Genomic DNA, 18,767 nt, shown 5'->3' on the forward strand with positions numbered 1-18,767 from the left:
TGTTTCTTCTCCACAGCACCGTCCTGTAAATGACAACATCCGGTCTCAGAATATGAAACAACAGGCCTTTTTTCCGTTTCTGTTTTCTAGTGATTTTATTTTTTGTTATATGAAATAGAAAAAGAAAATCGAATAATTTTTTAAATTTCGCTCATCCCTTTCTGACCATGAAAAAGAAAAACGCCTTGTATTTCAATTTTAATTTTCGTATTTTAAAACGAAAATCAAATAACCACTCGTTTTCTGTTTTTAATCCCTGTTTCTGAAAGGAAAATCCAATGACCAAAACATACACGGACCCTCTACAAACAGGCCAATGTGTATTTTTATTTATTTTATTTTTCTGTCCATACATGTACCTTGTGTGTGCTTTGTTGCCTTCTTTAAAAAATGAGAAAATCTTCAATAAGTACTTCAATAGCATTTTACATTGTTACTAATAACTCATCAACCATTTTACGTTATATATATAACATTTTTGTACATTTGTAAAAGTCAGATTTTAACTTCAACAAATCTGTTGCTTTTTGTAAAGGTTTGATCACATTACCCATCTGTCATGTGGTCATATGATCAGAATCAGAATCACTTTAATAACCCCAGGGGGGGTCTCCCTGCTGACATTTTACAGCTCAGCTCCAATCAGAAAACAGCTTCATATTTTTCTCTTTCTGATTTTCTCCTCAGGACTCTGGGCTGAAGGACAACACGTCTCAACAGGTAAACAGAGAACATAAAGATAAATGAGGTGGATGGATGGATCAACCGTAATCATTTTTCTGATTACTTTTTACATTTAACCCCTATATTTAAATATAAATATCTGTACTTACTTACATTTTCAAAACAAGCTTGATACTTTAGTTTTGATGCATTTGAGGGGAATTATTATTATTATTTTACATAACAAGACAAAACAGAACTTTAAAAGAGCCTAAGAGATATAATAAAATAATAAGAGCCTATATACAAAGTAAATGTAAAAGGTATTGCTTGACCTGGGAATTGCACTTAATTGACTTATTGCACATTAACTAATGACTCAGAGTTTTGACACCTTGGCAAAGAAAGAAAAAAAAGACGTTTAGTGAATATATGGTCTCGTTTTGCCTGTTCCCCAATGATGAGATATTTAAATATTTCATGTATTAAAAATAGATTAGATATGTAAATGCAGAAATGTATTTTACAAGACAGCCGACAGGGCTTAGATCATCCAGTGAAGCAGAGATATAGAGCTGTGAGTCATCATATTAAAGTCTATTATAGATAGATAGGAAGGAGGCCCAGGATTGAACCTTGGGGCACATCACAAGAAATAAATATTATTATTATTATTATTATTATTATTATTATTATTATTTGTACAAAACTTTAGTTTATGACAAAATATCTGCAAAACTAATGACATTAGCTGACTTTGTGTTTAGTGCGTAAAGTTAGTGTTCTGTTCTGAGTCTTAATAAGCCTCCCAGGGTGCTAGCATTGTTGTTAGTCTGACTTATATGTTCAGTCCTTTGGATCCCACCATCCTCTGTTTTCCTCCAGCGGCTCAGTGTGAAACTACCAACAAGGTTGACATCGTGCTGTTAGTGGATGGCTCCTCAAGCATCTCCCGTCGAGACTTTCAAAGCATCCGATCCTTTGTTTCTACAATAGTCAAAAACTTCAACATCCGCCCATACGGAGTCCAGATTGGTAATATATTTACTACCACTACCAGACATGGGGGATTTAAGGTACATGACTTGTAAATCGCATATTTGAGGACTTGAGACTTGCTTAACGAACAAATGACTCAGTTTGACTTTGATTTGGTATTCATGAGTTGAGACATGCCTTAGACTTGAGATAGAAGACTTGAAAGTACTTAATATGTTACTATATTTAACTAAGTGAAACATGATTGAGTGATTTCTAGAGCAATGTGCGCAAACATGACAACCTACTAGGACACAGCAGAAGCACACAACACAGATAACATGGAGAGCAATAGTCCAAGTTTGGGGTGAAGGATTATGTCATTGATAACATTAGTAAGAAGAGAACTGCTGTCGCCACCACCGCAACATCCAACTTAATCTTTATCTGTCACTACAAAACCTACAAAGGAAGGTACATGAATGTGTCTCATTATCTAACTTACTGGCCGCTCAAATGTTAGAACGATAAGTGTAAGCAATGTTAGACTTGGATTTTAATTGATAATAATTTTATTGAGAGACCACATTGTTCATATATAGGACAGTAGGGAACTGATTCAGGGTCATATAATTGTGTGCATGTTACAGGTGTAACATGCCGTTGAACCTCTTTCTCTGCTGTTTGAAGTGTATCTTCCTTTCCTTCATCCCGAGTGCCAAGAACTGAACACCATGTCCCGTTGATGCGTTTTTAATGTAACTGCCATTGCTGTCCTGCTTTTTGCCCTGAAGATGTTTGAGTGTAAGTGTTGTTGTTGTTGCCGTCCTGCTTGTTGTTTTTATGAGACCAAAGACAAATTTCCACATTGTGGACAATAAATGAAACAAACAAACAAACAATCTTTAATTCAGCATTAATGTAAATTGTGTGTCCGCTGTTTGCTGCCAGTGTTGTTACAGCTGTGTAAAAACTAAACCCAACGATATCTTAGAACGCATCGTGGTCACTGTTGTATTAGTTTACAATTAGGTAACAGTTTGTGTATGACCAGCTAGTTCCGTTTACGTTTATAGAGTGTATTTATTTATTTGTTGTTTGTGGTCTGAGTGGGTGGCTGGTGGCTGTGGAAGAGGTAAATAGCGTGTTGCACTGTAACGTTAGGTAGGAGTGGTCAATAAAGTTTTCCAAGTTGTTGTTGTAATCCACTTTTTTGCGTATGAGTGGCGTTTCTGTGGGTTTGACATATATCTGTTTGTGTTTGTTTATAGTAGAAGTAACTATAAGGCCTTTCTAATTTCCCAGTTTGTACCTCCTCTCCACACCTTTTAGTCCCTCCCACCAGAGATGTGAGCAGGGGAGGCGAGGAGAGAGACACAGGAGACTTACACAGAGGATTTAGAATATATGACACCAAACTCGCTTTAAGAAATATCCCATTTTAACAATTCCTAACGTGTCCGTAACAACACGTAACTCCAGAAACACGAGCTAAAGGCCGTCTGATCAATATCATCTGTAAAGATACAGTGTATACTGATCAATATCATCCATAAAGATACAGTTTATTCTGATCAATATCATCCATAAAGATATAGTTTATTCTGATCAATATCATCCATAAAGATACAGTTTATTCTGATCAATATCATCCATAAAGATACAGTTTATTCTGATCAATATCATCTATAAAGATACAGTGTATACTGATCAATATCATCCGTAAAGATACAGTGTATTCTGATCAATATCATCTATAAACAAAGACATTTTGTCTCCTTATCTCTCTACAACCTCCGCTGTGTGTGGGAGAAGACCAATTATTATTTATCACTAAAATAAGTGAACTTAAATTAACACTGTTAATTCACCATCTGTTATTATGTGTGTGTCGGTATTTGAGTAGTTACCATAGTAACTATCTGCATCAAGGTGAGATGTCATTAAGGAATGCTGTTACAACAGTGCTTTACGAGGCGATACACAGTAAAGGGCAGAAAGTTTGATTATCTTCAGTAACTAATACAACTCATCGTTATCGTATCGGCTAGAAAATAATTCTGACTTCCACCCAACTCTGACCACTCCTATTAACACTACCACTGCTATCTGTGTATTGTTATCAGTACTATTATAGAGCTTGTCGACCATCAGAAGGTTGACCTTTCGATCCCCGGCTCCTCTCGCTGCATGTCAAAGTGCGCTTGAGCCGAATACTGAACACCAAATTGTTCCTGATGCTGTGCATTAGTGTATGAATGTGTGTAAATGAATGTGTTTCCCTTTCTGATAAGCAGTTTCCACCTCACATGGAAGCTTCTGCGATCAACGTGTGTCAATTTGGCATGAAGTGTAATGCACTTATATAAGGCCTTATATTTTTTTATCTGTACACAGTAATTATCACAATGTGAAAATATTTAGTCCAAGTACTACTTTTACTCTCACCACTTCCTGTTTGATGTTGTTAGCTAGCTGTAGCTGGCTAGGGTTGTAGTCAGGTGTAAACCCAGCTAACCTCAGGTATCCTCCTCTTTGAACGTCAGCTTCAATACATTTTTCTGCAAATCCCATTTGTACATGCTGCCTGATACCTGTCTTTGACAAGGTGTTTTTGAAGGAGCTACACCTGTAGCCATGCTTCGTTGTGTGATCAGCTCCTTACGTGGATGTTTAGTGGTGCTTACCCAGACTCACCTCAACTTTGAGAATTTCTTAACCCTGATAATCTGTTTCGCCTGCTGCCAGAAGTCCAAAATCCACTGACTCAGGGATGTTTGGCCTCCAGTTGCAGGAGTTCATCATACAGCCCGGCTACAGATGCTGCAGTGCGCATCTACACTGAATTACTCTATTCCTTTCTTTGTCTCTGTAAATACTATTTTATAAGGAGTCTTATATTCTCTATTTTAAAACTGTAATAATTAATAATTTGGTGTTACACAAATAAAATGTATTCAAATTTAATTTGTTTAAAGGACCAGTGTGTAGGATTTAGTGACATCTAGCCGTTAATCTCACAAAAAACGTAAAAAAGGCCCTAGAGCCAGTGTTTGGTTTGTCCACTCTTGGCTACTGTAGAAACATGGCAGATGTGCTATAGAAGTAAATAAAAGCGTCTCATTCTAAGGTAATCAAAACAGAACAATTCTATTCAGGCGATTATACACTGATGAAAACATACCTATGAATATTATATTACATTTCTGACAATAGATCCTAAATGTTACACACCAGACCTTTAATTCACATCCCTTTGTAATAAATAATTAAATAAACTCAATATTATCATTTTAAAAGAAGGGCTGGTTCAATATATTTTGTTCTGCAGGTCTGGTTCAGTACAGTCACGTCCCAAAGACAGAGTGGCACCTGAACACCCACCACAACAAACAGGCCTTGCTGAAGGCCATAGAAAATCTGCAACGGCAAGGAGGAGACACCATGACAGGTGATTTAACATCATGTTGTCAAACTAGGTGGGACCAGTGGCTGCGGTTGGAACTGGCTCTGAAAGGGAGCCAAATCTCTTTATTTTCTGTATTAGGGTCCATCAGTGGAGGGAAGTGAAGCTGTTAGTGATCAGTATTTTATAAGAACGTTAAGGTTAAGTATTCAGTATGTATACTATGGTCTATACTGTATACAATGAGGAAGTTTGAAGACAAAGTATGTTCAGAAAAGAGACTTGAGATGAAGTTTAATAACAATGTTTTATGCTGTTTGTTATTATAAAGATACTTAGTGCAGTGATAGTACAAATAGGACTGATAATATTATTGTCATTATAGTGTTATGATCAGTGTTTCACAGTATGATATTACTAGTGATAATATTACTCTCCCCAGTAACTAGTAATGTAACAAATTACTAATACATATCAATATTAATAGTACAGTCACCCCGAATAAAAATAATTAGTAACTACTACTACTATTACTTTTGTTGTCTCCTCCTATTGATCTGAAATCCAACAATCCAATCACATCTTTGGATTAATTTTGGTAATCGTGAAGGAAAGTATTTTTGAAGATGAAAGGCTAACATTCAGGACATGCTGGAGATACTCCATTACTTTGCTTTTAACAAACAAAACTGGGTTTTAATTGTCATAAGTCTGACATATGGAGAGATGGGACACAATTACCAATTTGTGGGGAGTAGCAGAAAAGTAATATACTTAGTGTACTAGTACTAGCTACGAGTTACATTATAGTATCATGGTACAATATTATGAATGAAAGATTGTTGATATTGTTATAGTAATAGTGAAAATAATTATAATAATAAAATAATGTTAATAATCGTAATTAGGCAAGCGGCTCACCACAGAATTTGAAGCTCAGTGATTGGATGTTTCTAACTGCAAAGCATCTTGGGAGTAGTAGTTGTCGTCTTCCTTTAGTTCTTATGACCGCAGGCTTCTTGTAGTTGTTAAAGTGTTCCACCTGTCAGGGGTTTTCCTTCTGGAACAAGGGGCACCAGAAATAACTCCCCAAACGTTTAACTCTTTGCCTTTCGATGCCTCTTTACAGTTGTGTGTGAAAAGTTGGCAAATAACACATTTTGGAGATTTTGTCATTAAAAAGGTACGGAACATAAAACATTCATGCATTGTTTTGTTTTGTTTTGTAAATTGTCATACAGGAAGTGCTCTGCTCTACGTCCTCCATAATATCTTTACACCCAATATGGGAATGCGAGCAGACTCCCAAAGAATTGTTGTTTTGATCACTGACGGAGATTCCCTGGACGACGTACTCCTTCCCTCACAGAGCCTGAAGGATGCTGGAATTGAGATCTTCGCTGTTGGTGATTGACTTTCAGTTTGAATAGTGAGAAAGCAGTACAGCCTCAGAAAACTGTAAAGGATGTATGGGCTCAGAAATACTCTTAAGTACAACACTTTACCACAAAATAAATAAGTAACACTATGAAATTCAAATCAAGCATGTTTCAAGCCTTTGCCAGTTGATTTTAATATTGGACTAAATTGAACTAAATGCACTGGCTGCTCAGAAGGAAGAATATCAAGGTGAAAATGGGATGTTCTTTTGCAGATATTCAACACTAATGTTAAGTATTATATTGTAGCACTGTCTGCCAATTAAAGTTCAGTTTATGCTTTAGGAAACCACAGTTTTATTACTTTGCCAACCAAATAGTTTTCTTTGTTTTAGGTCTCATTTTATTCGGCACAGTATTAACTTTCCATTTTTCTCTCAGGTGTGCGTGAAGGCAACATGACTGAACTGAGGTCCATTGGCTCCAATCCCAAAAAACTTCACGTGTACAGAGTCAAGGACTTTTCGCTTCTTTCGAACATCGCCAAGAAACTGATCATCAGCATCTGTGACGGCGCTTATAACTTGGGTAGGCAAAGAGTCCAGGCCATAAGAGTGGAGGCCATAAGTCTCTCATGAGTCTGTGGCATACTGTATCCCACAATCCTCTGTTTTCCTCCAGGTGCTTACTGTAAAACCACATACAAGGCTGATATTGTGCTGTTGGTGGATGACTCCGGAAGCATCAGCCAAACAGACTTTCAAACCATGCTGTCCTTTATTGCTGCAATAGTCAGAGTCTTCAACATCGGCCCAGACGGAGTCCAGATTGGTAATATTTTTACAACCACTACCATTCTACTACCACTCTAAGTACTATATTCAAACCACTATTATTAGTACTCACATCTCTAATATTTTCATTGCAATGTAGAAAAACATGCAGATACAGGTCCTGTACCCACAATTTTAACCAAACTTAAGTAAAGATAAGCATCAAAATATAAAGTATGATAAGTTTCTCATTTGAAGGTACTAACTACAACTACTACTGTTAATACTAACACTATCCTTTTTGCCACATTATAGATTCTACTGCAGCCACATAAAGTAACTGCGAGTGCTACTATTGTCCCTACTTGTGTAACTAGTACTATCAGTATACTTTGAGATCTTGTTAACTCTGACAATCTGCTTCCTCTGCTACAAGGAGTCTGAGATCCACTCACTCAGGGACATTTGACCTCCCAGTTGATGGAGTTTAATGAAATGAATTTTACTTTTGAGATATGTTTTTCATTTGATTATGACATAGAAAATGTACACAAGGAAATACACATGAAAAACATGTGCACATCACTTACTGCATTTTTTTTCTACATTTCTTTGAATCACATCACTTGTTAATTTTTAATTGTTTAAAAAATATGCAATATTATCATAGTTATTATCATCACAGATGTAATTTGGGGGGGGCACAGGAGACATGTCCCCTGCACTTTTTCAAAAGGCCGTTTCGGTCCCCTACAGTTTGTACCGTCCAAAACCAATGTTACGCTATAGTCAACAGAAACTCGTCAAGCACTAGGACCAAGCGGAAAACGGCCACTCGATTGGCTCTGCCGTTCCTTGTGTGATTGGCCGTCCCCGCTGTCACTCCATCTTGCTTGCACACCGGTCTGCTAGTTGCCCAGGAGTCCTTATTAATCTGCCACTGTAAATTGGGCGTTTGATCTGCTTGGGTCACGTCAGCTAGAGGGATTGTAATATCAGAGGTTTCATTTCATTTCATTTACAGTAACGTTTGAATCGGTGTCCATGTGCATGTGTGTGTGTATGTGTGTGATGTTGACCAACAAGGTGAAACATAAAATTGGGTGATAATGTTTTGCTACATGCTTTACAACCAGTCAAACCAAAAAAGGGAACAGTAAACTTAAAAGTAGCAATAGAAAACTAGAAGAACTACTAGAAAACACAGTGAAATGAAAGAGTTAGAGTTTTATTAAAAATGCTTGTGTCCCCCCCACCTTTGAAATCAAAATTTCGTCCTTGATTATCACGATTATCATTTTAAAAGAAGGGCTGGTTCAATATATTTTGTTCTGCAGGTCTGGTTCAGTACAGTGACGTCCCAAAGACAGAGTGGCACCTGAACACCCACCACAACAAACAAGCCCTGCTGAAGGCCATAGAAAATCTGCAACAGCAAGGAGGAAACACCAAGACAGGTGATTTAACATCATGTTGTGCACACCAGGTTCACACCACAAGGGAGTGTGGGACCAGAGGCTGCGGTTGGATCTTGCTCTGAAATGGAGCCAAATCTGTTTATTTTCTGTATTTGGGTCCATCAGTGGAGGGAAACAGGAGGAAAGTGTGAATGTCCAGTCACTCAACAGATTATTCAGGAAAACTCTACTTAGGAATATGTTTGAGAATTTATTTTCCTTTAAAATTCAAACTTCAGACAAAGTTCTATTCTTTTATTTTATTTTGCCTCATACTGTTTGTTTTGATAATATTGAGTTCAGTGATAGCAGTGTTACGGTAAAAGTAAGATGGTAATAATATTGTTATGAAAGCATTGATAATAATGGTATTGTAAAAGTGTTACAGACAATATTGTGATATAACATTATAGTATCATGGTACAATATTATGAATGAAAGATTGTTGATATTGTTATAGTAATAGTGAAAATAATTATAATAATAAAATAATGTTAATAATCGTAATTAGGCAAGCGGCTCACCACAGAATTTGAAGCTCAGTGATTGGATGTTTCTAACTGCAAAGCATCTTGAGAGTAGTAGTTGTCGTCTTCCTTTAGTTCTTATGACCACAGGCTTCTTGTAGTTGTTAAAGTGTTCCACCTGTCAGGGGTTTTCCTTCTGGAACAAGGGGCACCAGAAATAACTCCCCAAACGTTTAACTCTTTGCCTTTCGATGCCTCTTTACAGTTGTGTGTGAAAAGTTGGCAAATAACACATTTTGGAGATTTTGTCATTAAAAAGGTACGGAACATAAAACATTCATGCATTGTTTTGTTTTGTTTTGTAAATTGTCATACAGGAAGTGCTCTGCTCTACGTCCTCCATAATATCTTTACACCCAATATGGGAATGCGAGCAGACTCCCAAAGAATTGTTGTTTTGATCACTGACGGAGATTCCCTGGACGACGTACTCCTTCCCTCACAGAGCCTGAAGGATGCTGGAATTGAGATCTTCGCTGTTGGTGATTGACTTTCAGTTTGAATAGTGAGAAAGCAGTTCAGCCTCAGAAAACTGTAAAGGATGTATGGGCTCAATAATACTCTTAAGTACAACACTTTACCACAAAATAAATAAGTAACACTATGAAATTCAAATCAAGCATGTTTCAAGCCTTTGCCAGTTGATTTTAATATTGGACTAAATTGAACTAAATGCACTGGCTGCTCAGAAGGAAGAATATCAAGGTGAAAATGGGATGTTCTTTTGCAGATATTCAACACTAATGTTAAGTATTATATTGTAGCACTGTCTGCCAATTAAAGTTCAGTTTATGCTTTAGGAAACCACAGTTTTATTACTTTGCCAACCAAATAGTTTTCTTTGTTTTAGGTCTCATTTTATTCGGCACAGTATTAACTCTCCATTTTTCTCTCAGGTGTGCGTGAAGCCAACATGACTGAACTGAGGTCCATTGGCTCCAATCCCAAAAAACTTCACGTTTACAGAGTCAAGGACTTTTCGCTTCTTTCGAACATCGCCAAGAAATTGATCATCAGCATCTGTGACGGCGCTTATAACTTGGGTAGGCAAAGAGTCCAGGCCATAAGAGTGGAGGCCATAAGTCTCTCGTGAGTCTAAAATCACTAGAAAACAGAAACAGAAAAAAGGCCTGTTTTTTCATATTCTGAGACCGGATGTTGTCATTAACAGGACAGTGCTGTGTAGAAGAAACAGTAGACTAGTGGACTGCGGTCAATCCAGCCGTGAGTCCGATCTCCGTGGTCAAATCAGCCGCACTTAAATTTAGAGTGTACAAGTATTCTCAGCATTATGGTAAATGCGGAGAAACCGCGTATTTACTTCCGGTTTTCAAAATAAAGGTGTTTAGAACAGTAAGCTATAATTAAAATATGTTACATTAAAGTGTTGTGCCCCTGATGGATAAAAAAACACTTTATATCAAGTATCTTTACTGCACCAGTGTGGAGAAATGCCAAAATAAAAGTCTCATATTTATGCCTCCAGAGATTGCATATTTGACCATATTTGAGCTACTGTAAAAACATATTGCTCAGTGTTTCCTGGCTACTGATGGTATATTTGACTTTTACACATATGAGACTACAAGTATACTTAATATCAAGCATTTTTACTGTACCAATTTGGAGAAATTCAACAATAAAAGTCCATATTTGTACCTCCAAGTGGTATTTTCATATATTTGAGCTACTGTAAAAACACTTTGCTCAATAATTCCTGGCTATGGATGATATATTTGACTTCTGCACATCTAAGACTACAAGTATACTTTATATCAAGCATTTTTACTCTACCAATGTGGAGAAATTGAAGAATAAAAGTCCCATATTTATACTTCCAGATTCCATATTTTCTTATATTTGAGCTACTGTAAAAATGTAAACTGTATTTGGAACCACCTGCAACAGCTGTCACACTGAATAATATAAAAAATAATATGTGAGGAAGAGACAGTAGGTACAATGGTGTTTTGAAGTTAAAACTAATTATTTTTCCCTTTTACCTTCAAATGGACACAGCAGAGCAGCAAAATAAGAAGAATGTGGACTGGCATTGCATTTTGTGTGAAAAGTAAACAAATTAGAATTGTGTAGGATTTTATGTTTAGTGTTTATATTATCAAGATGTTATTAAAAATTTGTGTGAAATTTTGTCATGATTACTGCAGCATTATTGAAGTATAATGAAAATGCTTCACCCATAGCCAGGAAATATTGAGCAATATGTTTTTACAGTAGCTCAAAAATATAAGAAAATATGGAATCTGGAAGTATAAATATGGGACTTTTATTCTTCAATTTCTCCAAATTGGTACAGTAAAAATGCTTGATATTAAGTATACTTGTAGTCTCATATGTGTAAAAGTCAAATATACCATCAGTAGCCAGGAGACACTGAGCAATATGTTTTTACAGTAGCTCAAATATGGTCAAATATGCAATCTCTGGAGGCATAAATATGAGACTTTTATTTTGGCATTTCTCCACACTGGTGCAGTAAAGATACTTGATATAAAGTGTTTTTTTTATTCATCAGGGGCGCATGAAACACTTAAATGTAACATATTTTAATTATAGCTTACTGTTTACCTTTATTCTGAAAACCGGAAGTAAATACGCTGTTTCTCCGCATTTACCATAATGCTGAGAATACTTGTACACTCTAAATTTAAGTGCGGCGGATTTGACCATGGGGATCGGACTCACGGCTGGATTGACCGCAGTCTACTAGCCTACTGTTTCTTCTCCACAGCACCGTCCTGTAAATGACAACATCCGGTCTCAGAATATGAAACAACAGGCCTTTTTTCCGTTTCTGTTTTCTAGTGATTTTATTTTTTGTTATATGAAATAGAAAATGAAAATCGAATATTTTTTTAAATTTCGCTCATCCCTTTCTGACCATGAAGAAGAAAAACACCTTGTATTCAAATTTTATTTTTTGTATTTTAAAACGAAAATCGTTTTCTGTTTTTAATACCCGTTTCTGAAAGGAAAATCCAATGACCAAAACATACACGGACCCACAATCCTCTGTTTTCCTCCAGGTGCTTACTGTAAAACCACATACAAGGCTGATATTGTGCTGTTGGTGGATGACTCCGGAAGCATCAGCCAAACAGCCTTTCAAACCATGCTGTCCTTTATTGCTGAAATAGTCAGAGTCTTCAACATCGGCCCAGACGGAGTCCAGATTGGTAATATTTTTACAACCACTACCATTCTACTACCACTCTAAGTACTATATTTAAACCACTATTATTAGTACTAACATCTCAAAACGTTACACCACAGTGTAAAAATATTCAGGACAGGTCCTATTTTAAAAACCTTAAGGAAAGTAAAAAAGTAAAGCAGCAAAATGTAAAGCATGAGTTTCTCATTTGAAGTAAGGTATCTGTCCATGTTCAATTATGTGTTAATCTGTAAGTAGTATTTGAATGTTGTACAGGAGTTAGTCTACTTACATTATACTTAAATCTGTACTACCATTAACTTCAACAACTACTATTAATACTAATACTCACTATCCTGCATTTTCACATTCACATTCATATATTATTTTCATTCTAATTTTAAAAGAAGAGCTGGGTCTGCATGTCTGTGTCTTTTCTGCAGGTCTGGTTCAGTACAGTGACTTCCCAATGATAAAGTGGCACCTGAACACCTACAACACCAAACAAGCCCTTCTAATGGCCATAGACACTCTGGATCACAGAGGAGGAAGCACCAAGACAGGTGATTTAACCTCATGTGTCCACACCAGGTTCACACCACAAGGGACTGTGGCACCAGAGGCAGCGGTTAGATCTGGCTCTGAAATGGAGCTTAGAGAGAGACACAATTACTAATTCTGTGGGGAGTAACAGAAAAGTAATATACCTATTGGTGTAACTAATTACTAGTTACATGATAGTGTCATGGTACAATATTATGAATAAAACATTGTTCATATTGTTAATAATTCTAATAGTATAATAATGTTATTAATCATAATGATGCGGCTCAGAACAACAACCCGTCAGGGGTTTTCCTTCTGGAATAAGGGGCACCAGAAAATACTCCCCCAGTGTTTAACTCTTTCCATTTCAATGCCTCTTTATTTCTGTCATACAGGAATGGCTCTTCACCTCGTCCCCAATATGGGAATGCGAGCAGACTCCCAAAGAATTGTTGTTTTGATCACTGACGGAGAGTCCCAGGACGACGTACTCCTTCCCTCACAGAGCCTGAAGGATGCTGGAATTGAGATCTTCGCTGTTGGTGATTGACTTTCAGTTTGAATAGTGAGAAAGCAGTACAGCCTCAGAAAAGTTTGTAAAGTGAGAATGACCTACACAAACTACAATACTTTACCACTAAATTAATAAGTGACAATTATATAAAAAGTAAAAGTAAACTGAACTAAAACAAATGATTTCTCAGAAGGAACAAAGTCAAGGGGAACATTCTGTAACAGATAGTCAACAGTAATGTACAAGTACATATGATTTCTAGTTAATGGGATTCAAAATTGTTCAACAGTGTTGGCTGTCAATTCAAGCTCACTTGCATCAGGAAACCACAAATTTATGACTTTGCCAGCCAAAAAGCTTTCCTTGTTTTGAACACAATATTAACACAACATTTTTCTCTCAGGTGTGCAAAATGCACATGAGAATGAGCTGAGGGCCATTGCCTCTGATCCTGATGAAATACATGTGTACATTGTCATGAACTTCGCTCATCTCTCGGAAATCATCCACAACTTCCTCATCAATCTCTGTGACAGCATTCATAGCTTAGGTAGGCAAAGTGTCCATCATCATTAATTGATACATGTGAGCGCCATACCAATCTACTGGTATCAGAATCAGTTTCAAGATACCAAGGTTTAAAAGCTGTTTAACACTGGCCAGGTTTTGGATTATTTGATATTTTTGTCTTACAAGGTTAAAGTCATGCATGCTAGTGAAGCCTCTGCAGCCAACCTCAACAGGCAGACACTATTACCGGTTCTGGTACTCGCCTACAAGTTGTTACGCACAAAGAAAGAAGTTCTCAAACAAACATATTATTTGGTTAATTTTATTGAGACACAATCCCGCCATTTTAATTTTTTGCTTCTTTGGACACATATTTCATCTAATCTTCTTCAAAATTGGTACATACCATATTTAGATGAAGTTGAACAAGACTTATACGTTTGTATTTGGGTATTGCTTATATTTTGTCTGTAATTGGTTACCAAACTTTGCCCAATGGCATTGCCCGATACACTAAAGGGGCCATAAGTCCTTAATGCTCAATTGGATTGCAAACCAACATTGAGAATGTTGTACATAAAGCCGTATTGCTCATGTGTATAACATTTTAATCAATTCCATCAACAGTAACTTCACAATTATACTAAGTCAGAGGACAGAGACAGGACAGAGGTCAGTGCTGTATACACAGCAGAGGTCTGTACTCTTATTAAAATATTAGTAATTATAATGACATTGTTGTTAATAAAGTAAGTGCTGTAGGTAAAGGTCCGAGGTCTGTAATGTATATCAATTAATATAACTGTAACAATAATGATATTATTAATATTACCCTTTAATTCACAGTTTTAGTGAAGTCCAATAATTTGACACTAATGAAGTTCAGTTCAGTTAATGAAGATGAATGAAGAGTCCATTTGACAATAGTACCTAAGTTACAGAGGAAAGAACAGATGCAGGATCGAGGTCAATGCTGTAGATACAGTGCATAGGTCAGTGCTGTACATGCAGATCAAAGGACAGTACTGGCTCTATGACTCATAATAATAACACTAATGATATATTTAAGATGAAGTCCAATAATTTGACACTAATTGTCAAATCCCATCTTTTGTGGGGAAATATGCATACGTGCATTTCACCGCCATTTAGGGAATGTTTTTGTGCAAAGCAACTGTCTCCTGTATAGAGAAAGCTCTGGCTTACCTAGAAACACCTGCTCATCTAGAAAAGCTGTTGGACTCACCTGACAACTATTCATTTTACTGATGACTCTCTTGTTTCTGCTCAGATCCTCTCAGGTTGGTGGGAGGATCCAGTCGCTGTGCAGGAACTCTGGAGATGAAACGAGGAGAATGGAGACCATTATATGCCTCTAACTGGACCCTGAAGTCAGCAGAAGTAGCATGCAGAGAGCTGGACTGTGGCTCTGCTGTTTCAACAGAAATCAGAAATGAGTCCTCAATCAAATCTGTGTGGCAGAGGAGTTCTGACTGTGTCCAGTCTGGATCTGCTATGAGGGAGTGTGTATCATCAGATTCTTCTTTGTGTATCCTGGGGATTACTTGTTCAGGTTAGCCCATCAGTGACATTATCTATGACAGTAATCTTTGAAGTTTTTTATTATAAATGTACTGTCACATGTTCTCAGTTATGTTATATGTTTGTATCTAAATCATTTTTGTGGATCATAACACCTTGCCTTGTAGAAAATCTACAGCGTTGATATTTGGCATCTAGGCTCTGACCTGACACCAAGTTCAGCACAATAGGGAGTGGGGAGTGGCCCCCCAAGTTGTCTCTGACACAGCCAGATATTTAGCCTGAGAGATATTTTTCTGGCTTTGAAAAGGCATCGGCGAATTCTTTTAGTGTGAACTTAGCAATAAAAATCTCTGAATCTGAACTGTTTGTTATGAGATGTCTTTTTCCTAGTATAGAGTCACAAATTAATTATAAATAAATGAATCAGGATTTAAATTCTCTCTCTCCAGACTCTCTAAGGCTGGTGAATGGGTCTAGTCTGTGCTCAGGCAGACTGGAGGTGAAGTCTAACCAGTCTAACCAGTGGTGGTCCTCAGTGTGTGAAGATGACTTTGACCAGCAGGATGCAGAGGTGGTCTGTAGGGAGCTCGGCTGTGGGGCTCCTTCAGTCCTCCAGGGGGCGCTCTATGGAGAAGTGGAGGCTCCAATGTGGAGCAAAGAGTTCCAGTGTGGAGGCAATGAGTCTGCTCTCCTGGACTGTAGAAGCTTAGGCTCAGCTAGAAACACCTGCTCACCTGGAAAAGCTGTTGGACTCACCTGCTCAGGTAGAAGAGGAGCTGCAGCTCTGATTGGTTCATTTCTGTTCTGATGAAACTCACTTTATTCTTTTACTGATGACTCTCTTGTTTCTGTTCAGAGTCTGTCAGGTTGGTGGGAGGAGACAGTCGCTGTGCAGGAACACTGGAGGTGAAACAGGGAGAATGGAGACCAGTGATTGGCTCTGACTGGAACCTGACATCAGCATCTGTAGTGTGTAGAGAGTTGAACTGTGGATCTGCTGTTTTAATCGTAACAAAGGAAGAGTCCTCAGTCAAATCTGCATGGTGGATCAGTTCTGACTGTGTCCATTCTGGATCTGCTCTGAGGGAGTGTGCAACATCGTCTGTCACTTCCTACATCCTGAATATCACTTGTTTCGGTCAGTGTTGTGAGCTAGAAATATAATAACTTCATAACAGTCATAAAAACCTACTAGGTCTGGTTTTCACAGGAGGAAATACCCTTATTCTGTGTTGTACATTATTTAACTGTTCTTTTTTGGTTGATTCTGTTGTTTTTTTATCTGTACTGGTGCTGATAGAGGATGTTGTTGTTTTAATGTTCCCTTCGTCAGTGGTTTCCATTCAACTCAAAAGTTATCCAGGACAATGACATCCTGAAGTGTAGAGTAGTGGGCGTCTGTCTGTCTGTCTGTCTACAGTCTGCTCCATGTTGCTCCAAATGTCTCACTATGGGAGGTATGGTCCACTCCCAAAGTGCAGGAGGACGACACCCCCAACACTGCAGGCAGGATGTGTGTTCAGATAACAGGTAGTTCACAGATTCTGAGAGAAAACACCTTGTGATGTGATGACTGTCCATGTGTTTGATCAGATCCAACAGTTCATATGATCAGAGTGGTCGTCCTGCTGCTGACTCTGCTGGTGGTGACCACCGCCCTCTATTTCTACTGTAAGGTACTGCCACTGTCTGTTGTTTAGAGGACTGACTGAAATGAAGCACTCAGTCTGTGTTTATTAAACTGAACTGAGGACTCATACTGTCCTGTCTCTCCAGGCCAGCAGGGGCCAGAAGCCGGGCAGACAGGAGAACATTGAGCTGGATGATTATAACCTGGGTGTTCCTGCAGCTGGAGGAGGTCCGACTGAAGAGGAAGGTGCTCAGGGAGCAGAGTAGGACCTCCAAGGAGCTCCTCTCACATCCACATGGATTCACAGCTGACACACAACCATCAGCTAAGTCCAGGATTTTACATTTTCCTCATGTTGGCTGAAATTATTGTATGACTTTATATTTTTACTACTCTGAGCATGAAAAGACCAAAAACATTATTTCAATAATTCTGTAATTTGCTTGTTTACAATGGAGGATTTTGCTTCTTTCATCCAAATTTCATGTCCTTTTGTAAATAATGATTTTGGTTATTTTGTATGAATTTTATTTTTACATTCTGTGATTAAGGCTCGGGTAGGTAACATTAGAAGAACCAGTAATAGACGGCTACATTTTGAAAGTATCCAAGTGAAACAATGGGCTCATTACAGGCCTGCAACAGCCACAGATACCAGATTGTTTTTCTTTATTCAGAGCATTTGAGTTACTGACTGCTGTCAGGATGTAAAGAGAATTTAACCAATATAACAAAAGATTCTTCTGAAATACATTAATCTTTAAGGATTTTGTTTATTTTTACAATTAAGGATTTTGCTTGTTTGTATGAATTTGACTTATTTTTGTGATTATGGATTTTGTTTACAATTAAGGCTTTTGCTTCTTTTATATACATTTTGCTTAATTTTGTATTTACAGATTTTGGTTGTTGTGTATGAATTTTACTTAATTGTTTTGATTTAGCTTGTTTGGTGCAAATTTAGCTTAAAGGTCCAGTGTGTAACATTACGGAGGATCTGTTATCAGAAACTGCAATGCAATTTGTGCTTTGATCCAGTGCAAATCTGTTATTTAAAATCAAATTAATATTAAACAGATTTTTCTTTTAATAGAAAAAGAACTTTGTCTACCTATTAGGAATGATTAATATGTGAAATCAAACATTTAGATTTTGTGGTGTGTAGCCACAGGTCTGATGATGACATGACTGAAGTATTTCCTCCTCATTTTAATACAGATATTAATGTCACTGAGTCATGTAGATGGTAGGATTATTAGTATTACTGCTGTGTATGTATATATTTGTTTTTGTTCTTTTTTATTTCACACTTGCCTTGGTAATGTAAACTTCGGTTTCCCATTCAAATAAAACGCTTTTGAATTGAACTGAATTATTATTTATGTGTGAGTGTCCACAGGCATCTAAAGTGGTTGGACTTTTATGATGCTTTGACCAAAACATGTGAGCTGAAATATTCAGAAACTGTATAGTATCTGTACAGATAGTTTATCCTCTAGTTATAAGATGTGAAAGTAATTTATAGTTAGAGCTGCACAATGTGCAAGTTTATACGGCCCAAAAACAGAGAAGAAAAAAAGAAAAAGCACATGAAATAAAAGAGTGAAGAGAAATTGCTTGTAGTGTCAAATTATTGGACTTCACTTAAACTGACCTCTGAAATG

General features: G+C 37.2%; 1 protein-coding gene across 1 annotated transcript; it reads left to right on the top strand.

Moving 5' to 3' along the window:
* The first annotated feature begins 688 nt into the window (after positions 1–688).
* LOC127360314 (collagen alpha-4(VI) chain-like) lies at positions 689–18,470 on the top strand. Its single transcript, XM_051394699.1, has 18 exons — positions 689–720; positions 1,549–1,698; positions 4,973–5,092; positions 6,289–6,453; positions 6,868–7,014; positions 7,108–7,257; positions 8,537–8,656; positions 9,501–9,665; positions 10,080–10,226; positions 12,231–12,380; positions 12,802–12,921; positions 13,300–13,446; positions 13,822–13,968; positions 15,220–15,501; positions 15,923–16,237; positions 16,330–16,611; positions 17,067–17,149; positions 17,250–18,470. Exons 3-18 carry the CDS (start codon positions 5,086–5,088, stop codon positions 17,367–17,369), a joined length of 2,547 nt encoding a protein of 848 aa, XP_051250659.1. The 5' UTR covers positions 689–720; positions 1,549–1,698; positions 4,973–5,085; the 3' UTR covers positions 17,370–18,470.
* Positions 18,471–18,767: the final 297 nt, after the last annotated feature.

Source organism: Dicentrarchus labrax, unplaced genomic scaffold (assembly GCF_905237075.1).
Source record: "Dicentrarchus labrax unplaced genomic scaffold, dlabrax2021, whole genome shotgun sequence".
Classification (NCBI taxonomy): domain Eukaryota; kingdom Metazoa; phylum Chordata; class Actinopteri; family Moronidae; genus Dicentrarchus; species Dicentrarchus labrax.

What these genes read in the sequence shown, in the direction of transcription:
- LOC127360314 (XM_051394699.1), top strand. An exon ending in TGACGGCGCTTATAACTTGG is followed by an intron (nt 10,227 to 12,230) that starts GTAGGCAAAGAG and finishes GTTTTCCTCCAG; the next exon opens with GTGCTTACTGTAAAACCACA. An exon ending in AATTGAGATCTTCGCTGTTG is followed by an intron (nt 13,447 to 13,821) that starts GTGATTGACTTT and finishes TTTTTCTCTCAG; the next exon opens with GTGTGCAAAATGCACATGAG.